A 16,475-nucleotide genomic window follows, 5' to 3' on the forward strand; every position below is an offset into this window, starting at 1 on the left:
GCTTGTTGTGCACACAGCATCCTCTAATTCCCACGTGAGTACTTTTGAGCACAAGGTCATCACCATGAAAAGCCACACTTAGAACTCTTAGAAGTTATCCATCCAATTCTCACACCAAGTGCAAATAACAAGTCACACCTTGATCAAGCAGAGAGGGGCCTATAACTTGACATCTCCAGTCAACTATACTACTTGTTTTCATTTGAGAGCTCCTTTTCTAGACTTTCATTTTTTTTCAAAACCACCACCAGAGAAACAAACTTTCATAAAATAAATATGACTAACACTTTGAAGTAAAAATATCCACAAAGAAGCCAGGATTGGAAGATGGTGGAATTTCCACTGACCCATAAAACAATTTGGTCTTTACATATAAATCTCCTTTTTTCTTCGCTCATTTAAATCACTACCATTTCAAGTTCAGACTCGCTGGCAAAACATCAGTTATTTTAATGTGAATCTTCCACTTGTGGCCCCAAAGAAACTTCAGCGCTCGAGTTAAATATTTGAAGGTTGCCAGACACAGGAAAGTCAGAAAGTTGCCCCACACAGTCTGTCCACTGTCATATCACTTTTCTTTCCTCCCCTGCTAACAGATATGAAAATACCATCCAAACCATTTCAGATTTGCTAAAATCAACCAGCACCACCAGTCAGAATTAGCAACTGAACTTCAGTGTTTCTAAGAATAAAAAGAAGAGGCACTGTACCGAGTCTTCAGTTTTGTGACTATTCAAGAGGTCAGACAGGAAATCATCGTGAAGGCTCTCTCTTCGAATCAGTGTAAATTCCCGCAGGAAAACAGCCCCTTGGCTTTGGTCTCCGCATACCTAGAGAGATAAGATAGCTGAATTAAGCCTTCAGACAGAGTCTGGAGGGAGGGGGCACCGAGGAATTAATGTCTCCAAATTGTAGAAACCTCTTGGATTCATTTCAAGTCTGATTAGAGCAATCAAAAACAACGCACACAAATACTTATTAATGTGACAGCCACTAGAACATTCTGGCATGTGGCTCATTGGATGCATGCCAGGAAAGCCCCCTGCTAAGTTGGCACATCTTAATTGACTGGTGTACAATGTCAAAATTCAGTGATTATAAGTTATCTTTGAGGCCAGATCCAGCGTGCTCAGGTTCCTAGACTTACTGATTGGGCTATCCATGTGTATGTATTACATAGAGGTCTTGGATCCACATGGATCTATCCTTAGTCCTGTGGATCAGAGTATCTAGGTGGATCTTGACATCCTGTTAACTATCTACCAGATAAGAAGGAGCTAGCCTGCACCCACCATTGACTTTCTGAGTTATTGCAGGGCTTTAAAAACAGATGTACATTAGTTACTCTGGAGGGAGGTAGTGAAGAACTTTTATCTAGAGCTTACCACACACCAGGTCCTTTACACATTCTATCTTGCACCAGCCCTAGGAGGTGTCTGTTATTAAACACACTTTACAAATTAGGAACTGAAGGCAGAAGGGTTTCAGGAATTTGCCAAGTTAGTAAGTGCTGAAATCAGCATTCAAATACAAGCCTGAATCAAAAACCCATTTTTGTTTATTATCTCATTTTGCTACTGAGTTATTCAAACCTCCTTCAGGGAAGGACAAATTGTTAAGTGACTCCTAGAAATTTAAGGAATAATCTAGAAACCCAGGCCTCCTCCTACCCTCTCTCTGAGCCTCAGTTTACTCATCCTAAAACACGAAAGATATCAGTATTACTGGATTGTTGAGCAGATATGAGATAATACACATAAAGTACTTAGTCCAGTGACTTGCATATAATAAGCATTCAATACGTAACAGCCATTACTACTATCAAAAGCACATTCTGCTCAAGGAACAAATAAAAAAAACCTAAGCTCCTGTGGTATATTTATACAATGGAATACCACTCAACCATAAAAAAGAATAAAATAATGCCATTTGCAGCAACATGGATGGACCTGGAGATTGTCATTCTAAGTGAAATAAGCCAGAAAGAGAAAGAAAAGTACCATATGATATCACTCATACATGAAATCTAAAAAAAGAAAAAAGATATTTACCTACAAAACAGAAACAGGCTCAGAGACACAGAAAACAAACTTATGGTTACCAGGTAGGGAAGAGGGTGGGAAGGGATAAATTGGGAATTTGAGATTTGCAAACATTAACTACTATATATAAAACAGATAAATAGCAAGTTTCTTCTGTATAGCACAGGGAACCATATTCAGTATCTTGTATTAACCTATCATGAACAAGAATATGATAACAAATATATGTATGCATATATATGACTAAGACATTATGATGTACACCAGAAATTGACACATTGTAAACTGCCTAACTTCAATAAAAAGAAAATCAAGCTTTTAACATACATGAAGTTCTTTGAATGTATTTATAATATCTATAATGGATATTACAGTAAGTATTATATTATCTCTAAGTTATCTTCACATTGATTCAACTTTTCAAGTTTTGTACATTTTGAATTTTGTATCTTTTTATGCTATTGGTAACATCAGTAAGCCACATATGGGTGTTCATAACATTATTTTATACCTACTGGAATATCTGCAAAAGTTCATAATAAATTGTATAATTTTCTATAATTCATATATAAATGGCCTCTGTTGTTATACATTACAGTCAGTATCACTGTGGTAAACAGAATCCTGGGCACTGTCACTTCCTAGAGTCATCTCTGTAAATCTATTGCTTAATGTGGCAAAGGGACTTTGCAGATATAATTAAGTTTATTTGTTAATTTCAAAATAGTTAGTATCCTGGATTATCCAAGCAGGACCAATGTAATCATAGGAGGCCTTAAAAACAGGGCTTTCTCTGGGCTGAGGGCAGAAGAGGAAATCAGAGAGATTCAAAGGGTGACAAGGACTTGACCTGCCACTGATGGCCTGATGATGGAGGGGGCTACGTGCGAAGGACAAGAAGAAAAACAAGTTCTGCCAACAATGAAAGACCCTTGGAAGAGGACCCTCACCCTCGAGAACTACATCTTTGGCCAATACCTTGTTTTTGCACAGTGAGACTCTGAGCAGTACGTCCAGCCTTGCCTTGCCAGATTTCTAACCTACAGCAAGTGTGAGATAATACTTTTGCATTGTTTCAGCCATTAAATCTGCGGTAATTTGTTATGCCAGCAAGAGAAAACTGATAGAATCATTAAGAGGAGGGGTACAATGAAAGGTTATCTTATTTCTTTTCCTACATTAAGTTTCATAAGAATTACCCAGTATGAAACAAGTAGAATTCCAAAGACTAATTTTGGGGAATGTATCCTTCTTGCTCACCTAAATTTGTTATATTTAAAATTAATGTTCTCTTACTTCTTTTAAACTCATGAGGTTCAACAATTGCTTGAGTCTACAGTAAATACACTTCAAAATTCATCTTGACTATGTAACTTTCCTGCCCAGAAGTTTGCAAGATTCCCCACCTTCTGCTGGGTATATTCCAAATTCATACACCTTGTATTCAGGACCCCTCACAGCTCTTCAAGTTCTAGATAGGGCCTAGCTGCACTCACGTAACAATCCTTCTGAAAAAGGTCAAGAACCAAACTTAAAGTAACCTAGAATGATGTGTTTTAACTGCACTGTTTTCCAAAAGACTAATGTATATTGATTACTACTAATCTCACATCTTACAAATCATTGTTCTAAAAATCGTAGGCTATTTTGAATGCAACTCTATTATTCAAAATGGTGGCCATCTTGAGCCATGCAATGCCATGCCATAGTTCTTAAAAGCTAAAAGCAAAAGAGAAGACCTATAAACTTAGGTTCATTTTCTCAGTGAGAACCTTTGTGCCTGTGGAAAACATGTCTCTTTAGGTAAACTGATTAAAGAAATAGACAAAAATGATTCAAATATCCTCCAACAAAAACAGTGAGATAGATGTCAGATATAAAAACTGAACCCTCACTGACGTGACAAAAATGAATAACCAGCAAAAATCTTGTTTGCTTGGTTTCTAACTTAATTCTCAACCATAACTGTATTTTGTTTTAGAGTTTCTGCCTCTTTATTTTTCCCAAGAATGTTTACATTTTGTAAGTCACATAATTCTCACCAAGATGCTCAACTATCAAATACTTTATATGATACCAAGGCATAAGGTCTTCATTAAACTAAAATTAAATTTAATCCTGAGGACAGATAAGAATATATGTTAGATGAATGTAATTATAACCATTTCCCCCCTATAGGTATCCTGTGCATATCTGGTTTAGTTTAATTTCTATCCATGAACACTACTACTAATTAGACAATTTAAAATACCCAAATTAATTTCGTTGATATTAAGTTAGTTGTGAATATCTGTATCTATCAACTATGGATAACAATATTTTGTGTGTTTTACCAACACTGTTACAACAAAGGAGATACATGAATATATACATAAATATATAAATCTTATACTTCTATTTCAAGCTGATTTTTAATTACTATTTAAATCCAAAGTAGTACTTTACCTTATTTACTCTTTCATGCCTTCATGTGTAAACACATTTACACAAGTATTATCAAATGACAGGAGCTCCACTATAGCACATATTTCTTCCTTTCAGGGTAAAGCCATTCTAATGAGTACATGGATGTGGCAGAGATGACTAGACGTTACCAAAAGCCACCATTTTCTCATCATCTTTGGTTCACACCTAAAGTACATTTCCAAGCCTCCTCTGCAGATAAGGTGGGTGAGACAGAGTTTTAGCTGGTCGAAGTGATGGGTGATACCACCAAGCCTGGCCCATAAAAAGCTCCCACATTGCCTCCTCTACACTCTTTCACCCTCAAGTCTGGAATGGAGGCAGCTTCAGGAAAATCATGGAGTACATTGCTAAAGGCGGCAGAGGCTCCAGTAGCCTGGTCCCCTGAATGCTGCATGAACGAAGCCCACCCAAAGACCTGTTCACTTACCTAATACTATAATGTGAGAAGGAAGAGGAAGGGGCAAAAATGGGGCAGGAGACTAAGAGACACCAACTACTATGTGTAAAATACATAAAGAACAAGGGTGTATTGTACAGCATAGGGAAACATAGCTCTTATTTTACAGTAACTTAAAATGGAGTACAGTCTATGGAAGTACTGAATCGCCAGGTTGTACACCTGAAACTAATCTAGCACTGTCAATCAACTATACTTCAATTATAAAGAAAGAAAAAAATGGGGGAAAAAAGAAGTAACAGTCTACTGTGTTTGAACCACTAACCATTTCAGAGACTATTTCTTATTGCGGTTAATCTACCTTAATCAATATAATGAAAAATTCTAGGTTAGCACAAGATGTCACCAGAATATAGAGCAAGGGCAATTACCTCTCCCAAGAAGGATTCTCAAAGACTTTAAAGTGGGGCTAAAGGAAGAATGGAAACTTACCAGCTGGACAAGGGAAAGGGGAGTGGGGAAGGAAGATTCTTGTTCTACAAAGAGGGAGCAGCCTGGAAGAAGGCATAGAGGCATGAGACACCTAATTTTGTTTGGTATGTTTTAAGCAATCTGGCATGTTGGGAGCAGGAGGTACATATCAGCAAGTGATGGGAACAGAATTTGTACAGTGGGCAGGGGCCAGATCATGAATCATGGTCACTGAAAGACCTAAGCAGCCAGTGTCTTGCTTGAACTTATGAGTTTGGAAGTGTGTGCATATGGTTCTGAGGAGGTAAGACTGGAGATGAAGTGACCAGTTTCAAATCATAATTACTCAGATGAGAATTTATGAAGACCCAAAGGGTTGATGGGAAAGGAAAGGATCAGAAGATTTGGTGGCCAAATAAATAGAGGGGATAAGTCTCAGGTTATGTCCGTATTTTCTGTCTGGATTTGACCAGAAGAGCAGAGTGGATATAATACTCTCAACAAAACAGAAAATATAGGAGGGGGAGCAAATATTCAGGTTGATTAGGAATTTGGTTTCAGAGAAGTAGCAGCTAAGGTGCCTTGGGCAAAAAGAGCTGAGCTTTGTACCTAGGAAAGAAACTCATCTGGAGATAATGTGTAAGTTTGGGCATCACATGGGCAGTCGATGGTACTTGGCCTGAATGAGCTTGCCAAGAGAAAGCATAGAGAATGAGAAGGTATGAGAGCTAAGAACACTGGGGGGCACTGATATTTAACATGGAACATGGATCCGTCTCGAATGGCCCATTTATGCCAACAGAAAATATCAACAAAGAGAACCCAAACTTATACTGATTTTCATCATTTTTAGGCTTCCCTTTATTGGTTTTCTAAGAAAACACATTGATGAGAGCACTGCATTCACCTCATGAAAGGCAGTTAATTTCTTGGGAACAGACACCATGGCTCCTTAGTCTATTGATCTCAGCCCTTGAATTCAACAAACTAAATGTTGCATGAAACTTGAAAATTTCCAGGAAAACTCAGATTTTAAAAATCCTATTTCTGATGGTCAGACCAGTTTTCCTGATTTTTCATTTGGAAAATACAGTTACTTTACATTTGTTATGTCAAAGCTCCTCTTGCAGTTATAAAGTAGTCACCATATCATAAAAATGCATGAAAACTGGCACCCCATGGCATTTTATGGTTCAGCAGTGTTAGTTTCACAGATGGGAAAACAGAAATGTGAGAAGTGGAAGAATTTTGTACATGGCCAGTGGCTATGTTAGGATTAGGGACCAGAGACAGTGTTTCTTAAAAACGCAAGTCTCCGCCGGATTCAAATCTGGTTATTCACCCACAGGAACAGGGCAAGAAACAAGTAATCATTACTGAGACATCTATATGTTTCTACAGGATTTCTAGACCAAGAAGGACTGATCCTCAGCAAGCATGAAGACTGCCATGTGCTAGAATTTGTACCCTATGATGAGGACTGCTTAATTGCAGTCTGATTTCCTGCTTCAAACACTGACTCCTCTTTCTGCTCGTTGGCACAGCAAAGTACTCCTTAGAGAAGCCAGGAATGTAGAAATACCAGCTCCCAGAATAGAACCTCATTAGATCCAGGAAGGCATGGAAGCAATTTATTGTTGTGGGATATGCTCTCTCTAATGGGGCTGAGCGATCAACCATATAGAGGTTTTAGGGAGGGACATAGGTAAATACAGGAAACAAGGGAGTTTTCAAATAACTCTCTATTCTCTACCCTATTAGAGGGGAAAAGGAGGCAAAGGTAGTTTAAAACAAAAGTCACTGAAGACTAAAGTTTTTGCCTTTGGCTTTGGGATGCAGTCAGAAACTCAAACCAGGTATATACAATACCTTTCATCTTCTACTGCAAACTCTCTCCCATCACAACCTGGCACCAACCGTTCCCCTGCCTGACCTGCCTTTCAGTGGATCCAGAGAATGCTGGTTAGAATTCTGACTGATGGTCTGTTCACCATGCACATGTTTGTTGAAAGAAAAGATAAAAAAAAAAAACCCTTAGAATTTCCTATCTCTTACAAGTTTGCTCTATGACTTGTGACTAGAATATGGAAAGTTAAAATACAAAGCAACTGCTTCACGTTGGGGAACCTCTACCATCATTAAGAGTCATCATTTCTATAGAAACTGTAATGTTGATGACAGGAGTGGATTAAGGCCTGAGGTTTCAAGCAGCTATAATGTTCCTATAACTCCGGGAGAGGTGGCCATTTACTTCCAGGATGGGAGAAAGGGATGTAGAAATAAGTTTAAACATACAAACTTGCCCTCACATTATCATTTTATTGTCCTTCTTTCTTTATTTAGTTTTTCTGTGAAAACTCAAATGTAGTCAAGCTTATGTCCCATGGGTAGGATTTAGGTTACAATATTACTTACAAAGCGCAGCACTGAAAGCCACACTGTTAAAATTTTTTTTTTGCCTACCAAAAGGACTTCGTAAAGTATATTTATGCCCATATTTTGGTTCATAGTTGACTGAGAATCAAGATAGTGAAGTTATAAATTCTGATCAGATTAGAATAATAATTTAAACAACTTAAGTAACTGGCCACTTTGTTATCTGAATACACACCTATACTTAAATACTAGTGGGTAGTGAAATGATTGGGTCAGGGTTAGGAGTTCTTAGCACAAGAGGACAAATGTTTACTGAATAAATAACTGAATAGAAAGTTTTCTTGGAGCCAAAAAAATCTTTAGCTCCAGTTTTGAGAATTCCTGCTAAGTAAAAGGGGGAAATAATGAGAACTTACATAGATTCAAAGAGCCCGAAAGTAGCCCTGCCACCCAATATCATTACCATCTGATTCCCAAAATCAAAGCTGCTCAGAAGAAGCCAAAGGAAGCAAGATAAAATCTGTTCCCAGTGTGAAAGTACAAGTAACTTCTGGCTTGAAGAAGCCAATTGAGCCAAAGGATGAATATCCTATCACTGGCCCTTAAAATATTGATATATTTGGCTTAGGCCAAAAATGAAAATAGTTCCAGACAAAATTTCAGGCTTAAATCAACTAAGAAGTAGATTTGAAAGAAAAATATATTTATACATCTTTTCAACTTTATTAAAGATCCTGACATTTGGTAACAAATTGACTTTGCCTGATATCAGTAAATTCCACTTGACAATAAACAAGGGTCCCTGATTTTCAGAAGGAAATTAACCGCTTGACAGCCTGTTTCTGGTAGGGCTATTCTAATGGACCCAAATGCTATGGGAAAAGAATCTAATCTACTCTCAGTGACCCCATTTCCATTAATCCCTATAACCTCATTACTGGTTAGAATATTCTAATATAATAAGATGGGGAAATGAGTAAAGAATAATTCAATCATAAAGGATAGAAAAACATTATGGGCATATAATCTTACTAAAGAAATTTCCTGATTAAAATGCAGAGGAAGTATTTCAGAGGTTTATGAGAATATATACCAAAATATTTATAAATGTCTTCTAACTCATAGTCACCCATCAGAAGAGGCTCAGCCAGCTTACCATGCCTAAGAATTCAGCAATTTAGTATGCACACATTCAAAAATTTTTACAGACAGCAGGGAAGCAGTGTTACTGAATAAACTGCTATCATTGTTGAAAGGGTCCACTTAGAAAATCATCTGCTTATCTTTGAAAGTATTTTTGGTTGTTGTGTTAGGGGTGTGATTAAATCTTTTTAGACAGAGACTTTGCAATGCTCCTACGCCTATATTCCTACCTACTTCTACAGCCAGTGTGTCTGGGAAAATCAAAATTTTCTTGAAGTAGCTTCAGGTGTCCTAGCTAATGGCTGCCAACTCTATGAGCTGATTAGCAGTGTTATATACTCCCTGAAGGAAGGGCTAAATACGATCCCCAAGATCGGTGGGGGGAGTTAATAAAAACATTCTTACAACCATACTGGAGCCACTGACATTTATATACCTGGTGTTTGAAGCTTAAAAACATTTCAGTATTCTGTTTGCTCTTCTACGAACTTTAATCACTACTTTGAAGGACTGTAAAGATAATTGCTTAAAGGTTAGAGCAGAAAGAAGTGAGATGGTACACGCTGGTCCGAAGTGTTCAGCTGGGCCTCATAATTCTTGGTACAGATGTTCCTACTTAGTTCAGGCCTGATTTTCAGAAACAGCTATAATATGATTTGAGGCAAGGTGACCAGATGTAGTTGAAATTAAAGATCTGTCCCAGAATGTCAATGAAAAGAAACTGTATTACCCTAGCAAACCTGTACAGGGGTGGGGGAAGAGTTATGCTTAAAAAGTAATCTAGTTTATCTTTAGGGTAGATGGGTACCTACCTTGACAAGACAAGACTTCTTTAAAAAATAAAAAACAATAAAATAAAATAAAGCAAACAAACAATGTTGGGAAGTTTACCCTCTCTGTACTAGAGGGTAAAGAAAAAGTAACAAAGGAATTCCATCGGAGGGTAGGCATTGTGTATAACATGGGGGTGATCTAGAGCTAAGCTGCGGCATTTCCATCACTTGCTAGAAACACTGGTGTGGAAATGAAAGTGCTAAGAAAATTAGAGACCATCTTTACCAAGCTCTTATCTTTCCAGAAGAGGAACATAAATTGTCTTCCTAAGTATAGGGAAGAGAAAATGCGTGGGTTTTGAGACATGCATTGGTATATATATATATATATGATGGCAAGACAGCCAAATAACTCAGTAAAGGCAGCAACTTCCCCAAAATATAAAGCCAATTCTATTCTTTATTTTTCACAAAAATTTTAAGACACATCATACCCATACTCCATTCCTATCAAAAGGGGAACAGAGTACAGTTTCCAGAATTCTAAAGCCACAAGGCTTCCAAACACTGGTAACAGCTGTGATTCAGATCTTCACTTAGACAATGAAAGAACACCTGAATCAGGAAAAGTGGAATCCTCTATGCTCTACTCCTAGGTGGAAGGGCACATTATTGTCACATCTTCTAATGACAAGGAGAAACAGGCATGGTCTTCAAATCATGTGTGTGTGCCTGTGTGCTTTAAATCCTACATGTAAAATGAAACACTCACTCATGCCAAGAATTAAGGGAGAGAACTGAGCAACTAGAGGAGAATTTTAAGAAAAAAATAGAACATAAAGACGTCCACGTACACATGCAATGGTAGAAATCAACTTTTCTCATTGTTTACTTAGCAAATGTTTCTACAGATCAACATTATTATCTAGGTATTTCTAAAGAGAGCTGCTTAGCTAAGAGGAGTTGGAAGTCAGGGTACCACTCATATTCTGAATCAAGATGAAGATACTAATTAGGACAGGAGTGTCTTTTCTCCCCCTTGTTTACGTTACATTAGCTTCTTTGAGGGCCATAAAGATGTGCCACCCAGATCCCCCACTGCAGAACTTAATCAACAGATGGCCCCAGATGCCATCCTCCGAATTCACCTACTTACTGCCCACTGGTGCTCCCAGCCAGTAACTGAGCATAGCAGAGATGTCAGAGCAAGTCCTTTCCTGAGAGGTGCAGAGCTCCTCTGACAGATGACTTCTGCTCAAGGACTCCACTGTCTAGCCAAACCTTTCCTAGCATGGCGCTAATCTAAGACTCTTTCTACCCAACCTGTGTGTCTTCTCTCTTCTTTACTAGGGACAGCCCAAGTTATAGGCTGATGGCTTTTCTGACCTCCTCTGCCTCGTTCCCTTTTCTCACCAATACATCTCTTGCATTCCTAATCCCATGTTGGCACTAGTTTCTGGACCTAAACTAACACGGCATCTCTTCTTCTTTTTACCCAAGTACTATTGGACTAGACCTACTGTTTCCAATTCACCACCCCTACCTCTATCAAAAAGGCCACCTGGTTTCCACAAAACGGTGGGAACACTCCTCTCTACTCTCTCTGCACTGAAGTCTCAGTCAATTCTCTACAGACCGAGAAATAATGATCAGAACTGGTGGACAAGAAACAGCTCTGATTTTGATCCATGATCCATACCCAGAACACCATGACCTGGCTCCAAGTTCACCCTTTCCTAGCATTCTTCTTCACCCTAGCAGTGAAACGCAGACACATCAGATACTCACAGTTGGCTCAATGACTTTAATTCCATACAAAAGGATCAAGATAGTAGGTTAAATTATTTTGTGGGCAAGTTAGATTTTATTGTTTCACAAACTCTAGAAATTTCTCTTACCTCTGGCTGAAAGTCTCACCTACATGGGCCAATATTTCAGGGAAAAAAATAGGATAGCTTGGACTCAAGCAAATGTATTACCCTTTTGAAAAAATAATCAAAGCACAATTCTCTGGATAGTGCTTTAATGGTATCAGTAGGGTGACTCAGAAGTTTGTGAGTTCACCACACCCTCCCCCCGCTGCCCACACATACCCCGTGGCCCAGTCTCTAAAAAATGTAAACACAAAAAATTGGGAGAAATGTATATCAGTATTTACATTGTATATGTAACTAGAAGAATTTCAAATATTTACTCAGTATCTCAAGAAAGTACCCAAGAAATGGGAGGTCAATACTTAATGCATAGCAGGCATTCTTAAATGTCCACTCTTTCCTCCTCACCCATTGCTGTCATTCTTAGTGTGCTTCACACAGATGGCAGCTAGTTCTTCAAAACATCTTTGCTCTCAACTCCTAAGTTATTTCTGAAATTCAGCCCATGTATTTCTTGTGGAAAGAGAAATGGAATTCTGATTATATATGTGTATTATTACACCGTGGCAGTTCAGGGCCTAAGTGTTAAGGCCCAGCAGCTTCCACTTTTATGTTTTGGGGAGCTCTGGGTCACCAAGTATGAAGTCCAGGCACCCAGCTAAAGAGGCTACATGAAGCAACCAAGCAGAAAGGCATGTGGAAGAGAAGTTCTAAGACTATATGTACAGAGACTCAGATGTTCCAATGTCCCAGCTGATTTCAACCTTCTACCTGTCCCTGCTGATAAGGTACCAGACACGTTACTAAACCATCCTGCACCTTCTAGTCCAATTAAGCTCACAGATGAGTGCAACCCCAGCTGATGTCCAGTGGAGTAAAAGAACCATCCAATGGAGCCAGTCAACCCACAAAATTATGAGAGGTAATAATAACATAGTTATTGCTTTAAACCACTAATTTTGGGGCTAACTCATTATATAGCACTAGGTAGCCAAAATACCATGGTAGCTTAGGAAGAACGGAGAAATTCATCTTCATAACCCATGTTTCCTTTCAGAAGCACACAAAGGGGGCTGGTTTTCCTTCTGGATTATTCACGTATGTTGAAAAGTGAATTTTAAGATGTCAGAATTTTCAGATTTCAGTTGGAACTAAGGGAAAAATAATGATTTCTTAGTTGGCTCTGCTGATTTTGTGTCTCACCCTATACATTTCAAGATGGCCTACTGCAAGAGTTTTCTTGTATGCATCACTAATTTTACATTTAGGGTAGATAACATCAAATTCAGATGACACTGTCATATCATGAATGATGTCATTATTAACATCTTCTTCCTCAATATAAGTGACTGTACTTCCTGCAAATACTAGGTCCTTGGGAAAAGTTTCACCCTTGGCCATACCCTTCTAGTCTCTTGTTTACCATTTTATTTCACACATAATTTGATAGCTATGAAAGGATGTAAAATGGCTACTTCCTGGTATAATTCCAAACACAGAGACTTTATTCTTCATCCTGTATTTTGAATGTCCTCAAGGCCACTGCCCTTCTGCACACCTTTTAGCCGATAATGATCTGAGGGCACTTTCTGGTCTTTGTTTTTCACCCATTCATCCCTACTTTGACCAAGTAATGTTAGCCTCAAAATGTGATCCTAAGACTTTAAAACCCACAGATGAGAACCACCTCTATCTTGTCTGCCACTATATTCTGAAATCCTAGCAGTGCCTGGCACAGGGTTAAGTTCTATAAATATCTGAGTAGTAAATTCATGAAGGTCTTTCTTTGTTATCAGTTACTAATTTCAAAAGTTTTAGAGATTGAAAGAGGCTTAGAAACCATCCAACTTAGCTTCCTCTAGAGTCAAGAGAGAAGTTGACTGACTTTCCCAAGAGCATATATTTAACGTGTCAAAGCCCAGACTAAAATGTAGATTTCTGGATGCCAGTCCCGCGCCCTCTCCACCCCACGGCTCCAGTGTCCTCCCCTATTTGGATTGTCTCCCGTAATAGTTGGCAAGTACAGGATGTGGATGACATGGGATCATAACTGATGGCAAGCTCAATGCATCAACAATGAAATGTGGCTAATTTAAACGGGGGCTGAAGTTAAAAATACAGTGTAGGAAATAAAACATATGATAGCTGTCTTCTACTCCATGTTCAACTGACTGTAACTATGGGGTATACAGTTAATTATTAGATTCCAAACATTAAGAAGGACAACCGACAAACCAACAATTCCTAAAGAAAGAAAATATGATGGTGAATGATGACTAATCTGGAAACCACAGGACAAAAGCTGAATTAATTAAAGGCATTTTGTGTGACAAAGGGAAGAAGGAAATTCGAGAACTGTCAAAGTCTGGAAGGGCTACTTCTGAGACAGAGGAAACCTACCTACCTCAGTCCTCCTCATCTCCTTCCTGATCTTCATTTCCTTCTCACCCATCTGCTCATTACATTCTGATTTCTGTAGTCACTGCTCTGTCTCTTCAAGCTCACCAAGGCTGGCCTTTCACCCATTTTTCCTCAGTCATCATCCATAAAGATCATATGCTCTCTACTGAAAGTCTTTTCCCCACTTGGTTTCTATAATGATTGTGAATGATCCTAATTCTCTGGCCATTCCCTTGGTTTCTCATTTGGTGGCTCCTTCTGCGCCTTTCACTCACTAACCAGAGGTGATCTTCGGGCTCTGTCCATTGGCAACTATTCTTGTCTCTTTTGTTTCTTGCCCTTGGATTTTTATTAGCTCTCAAAGAGTCAACCATCTATTCTGGACAGATGATTTCCAAACCCATGCATGGAATCACAGCCCTTACATGAGCATGTCCTGCACTTCCTGCATCCATAAATTGAACTTTGCTGTACTTTCTCCCTGGAATACCCTCCTTTCATCTCCTTGTACTGAAACTGCATCGATCCTTAAAGGCTGCTTCTTCTATGCATTTTCCCCATCCTCTCTAAGCATAATTTCTCCACCCTCTCTAAGCATAATTTCTCCCCCACTGCATCCACAGAGGTCCTGCTCTTCTAAATGAGATCTGGAGTCATGGGACCTGAATGTCTTAGCTTACCACTTCCCTGCTGTGTGATCTAGGAAAATTACTCAAAAATCAAGGTCCTTAGGTCCTTCATATGTAAATGGGAGAAAGCATTACTACTTACTTTACATAATGTTTACATGGGCTAACATCAGAAAAGGGATTTATAAAATAAAGTGCTCTACAGAGTTTGGTAGTATCATTATAACCAGGGAAGTTTGGTTTTTTGTTTTGTTTTGTTTTTTGACAGTATAAGTTAGCAGAGTATGTCCCGTCAAATAAATTAGTATTTCCATCTTGACTGACTCACTTGGCTGGAAAAACACGTTGACATTCCAATGTAAATAGGATTGGGGACAGGGTGTTGGAGACACATGTCATAATTTATTGAGATATGAGTGCTGGCACTTCATTTTTAACCCCAAAAAGCACAGCATATTATTACTTCTCTAATGGCACATATTTTCAGCTCTCTTGTGGTCATTTGGGAACTTGTCTTACCTCTGTAAAGACATTAAGGTTAGAGACCCTGACCTACTGATCATCCTTGAAAGCCAAGAACAACACCTTAAACTTGAGTATGTGCACAATATTTGTTGAATTAAATGAAAATAAATTTGGCACATCTAGTTTCAAGGAAGTGGAATTTAGCCATAACATATCCTGATAAAACAGACATTTCAAACAATTAAATATGGTGTCTTGAGCATGGAGCTGGCTACATAGTAGGTAATGAAAACTCTGGTATAGTAAGCTTTCACTCAGGACCTGAAGAAAGCATTTAGATGAATTCTGAGAGACTTTCTAACCCTGATAGTCTTCAGATTAGTTAAAATTATTTCTATTATTTCCGATGTCATTCCTACCTCCTCTACAATAGTAGACATAGAATATAATTCAGTAATTGGTGGCAACATTTACTTTCCCTACAGCACAGTCATGCAATGGTCTTTTTGTTTGTTTGCTCTGGGCATCTTTGGAACATTTTCTAGTTCCTTAGCAACTGAATAATAGCCTCTTTAATCACGCATTAAAACCACAGATGATGGATAATTCACACATATATGAATTTGTTTATTCATTAAATAGATATACTAGAGAATTCAGAAACTACCATAATACATTTTAGAGACTCAAAGAATCTGAGTTGAGTGATTTAAATGCTGCCCCCCTCCAATTGTATCCCTGGTCAGCTTTTTCCCTCACTCTCCTCTGGGCTCCCATTTCTGCTAGCTGCTCTCCCTTCTATGTGAATGTCACTGTCTCCTACCTCACAGGAAAAAATTAAGTCCCTAAGATGTGAATACTCAAATATGATTGCCTCCCCAAATTATATGGCCCTCTTCCCATGCTTCCCTTGGTCTAACATATTAACATGTCTTTCCTCCTGGCTAAGGCAAATCTCCTGTAGACCTGTACTCTGAATTCCATCCCCTGATGTCACATTAGGACTCTTGTTCCATTAGCTATTACTCTCTCCTCCCTCACATGTTGTCATTATTTATCTCCAACTGAGTCTTTTCTCTAGGTTCACCTCTGCATATTTAAAGGAGAGAGAGATAGAGAGAATATGCTTCGTCTTGTCTCTGTGCTTTTGTTATCTAGTATCCCACATTTTTCCTTGCTCTTTGCCACTTTTCTAGAAATACATCTTCATTATGCATAATGGCTCCACAAGCTCAACAAACAGCAACCCTACTGATATCATCACCAACTGAAATTTCTCTGGCTGAGGTTATCACTGACTTCCTAGGTACCAACTGTAGTATGCGTTTTCCCATCTTCATCTTACATCCATAAACCATGACCTGGCTAGCCATTATCTTTTGCTTGAAACTATCTTCCACTTTCCTTTTCATGACAGCGCACCCTTCAAGTTCTCAATC

The 16,475-nt window shown here is 38.5% G+C and overlaps 1 protein-coding gene across 2 annotated transcripts in view; it reads right to left on the reverse strand.

Annotated features, from left to right (window-relative positions):
- The window catches only part of ADAMTSL1 (ADAMTS like 1), an 825,746-nt gene that overhangs the window by 607,525 nt on the left and 201,746 nt on the right, over positions 1-16,475 (reverse strand). For both annotated transcript variants that reach the window (XM_045509897.2, XM_045509896.2), the window contains exon 2: positions 711-830. In XM_045509897.2, coding sequence (XP_045365853.1) covers positions 711-830 — 120 coding nt within the window. The remainder of the gene's footprint in view (positions 1-710; positions 831-16,475) is intronic.

Source organism: Camelus bactrianus, chromosome 4 (genome assembly GCF_048773025.1).
Source record: "Camelus bactrianus isolate YW-2024 breed Bactrian camel chromosome 4, ASM4877302v1, whole genome shotgun sequence".
Classification (NCBI taxonomy): domain Eukaryota; kingdom Metazoa; phylum Chordata; class Mammalia; order Artiodactyla; family Camelidae; genus Camelus; species Camelus bactrianus.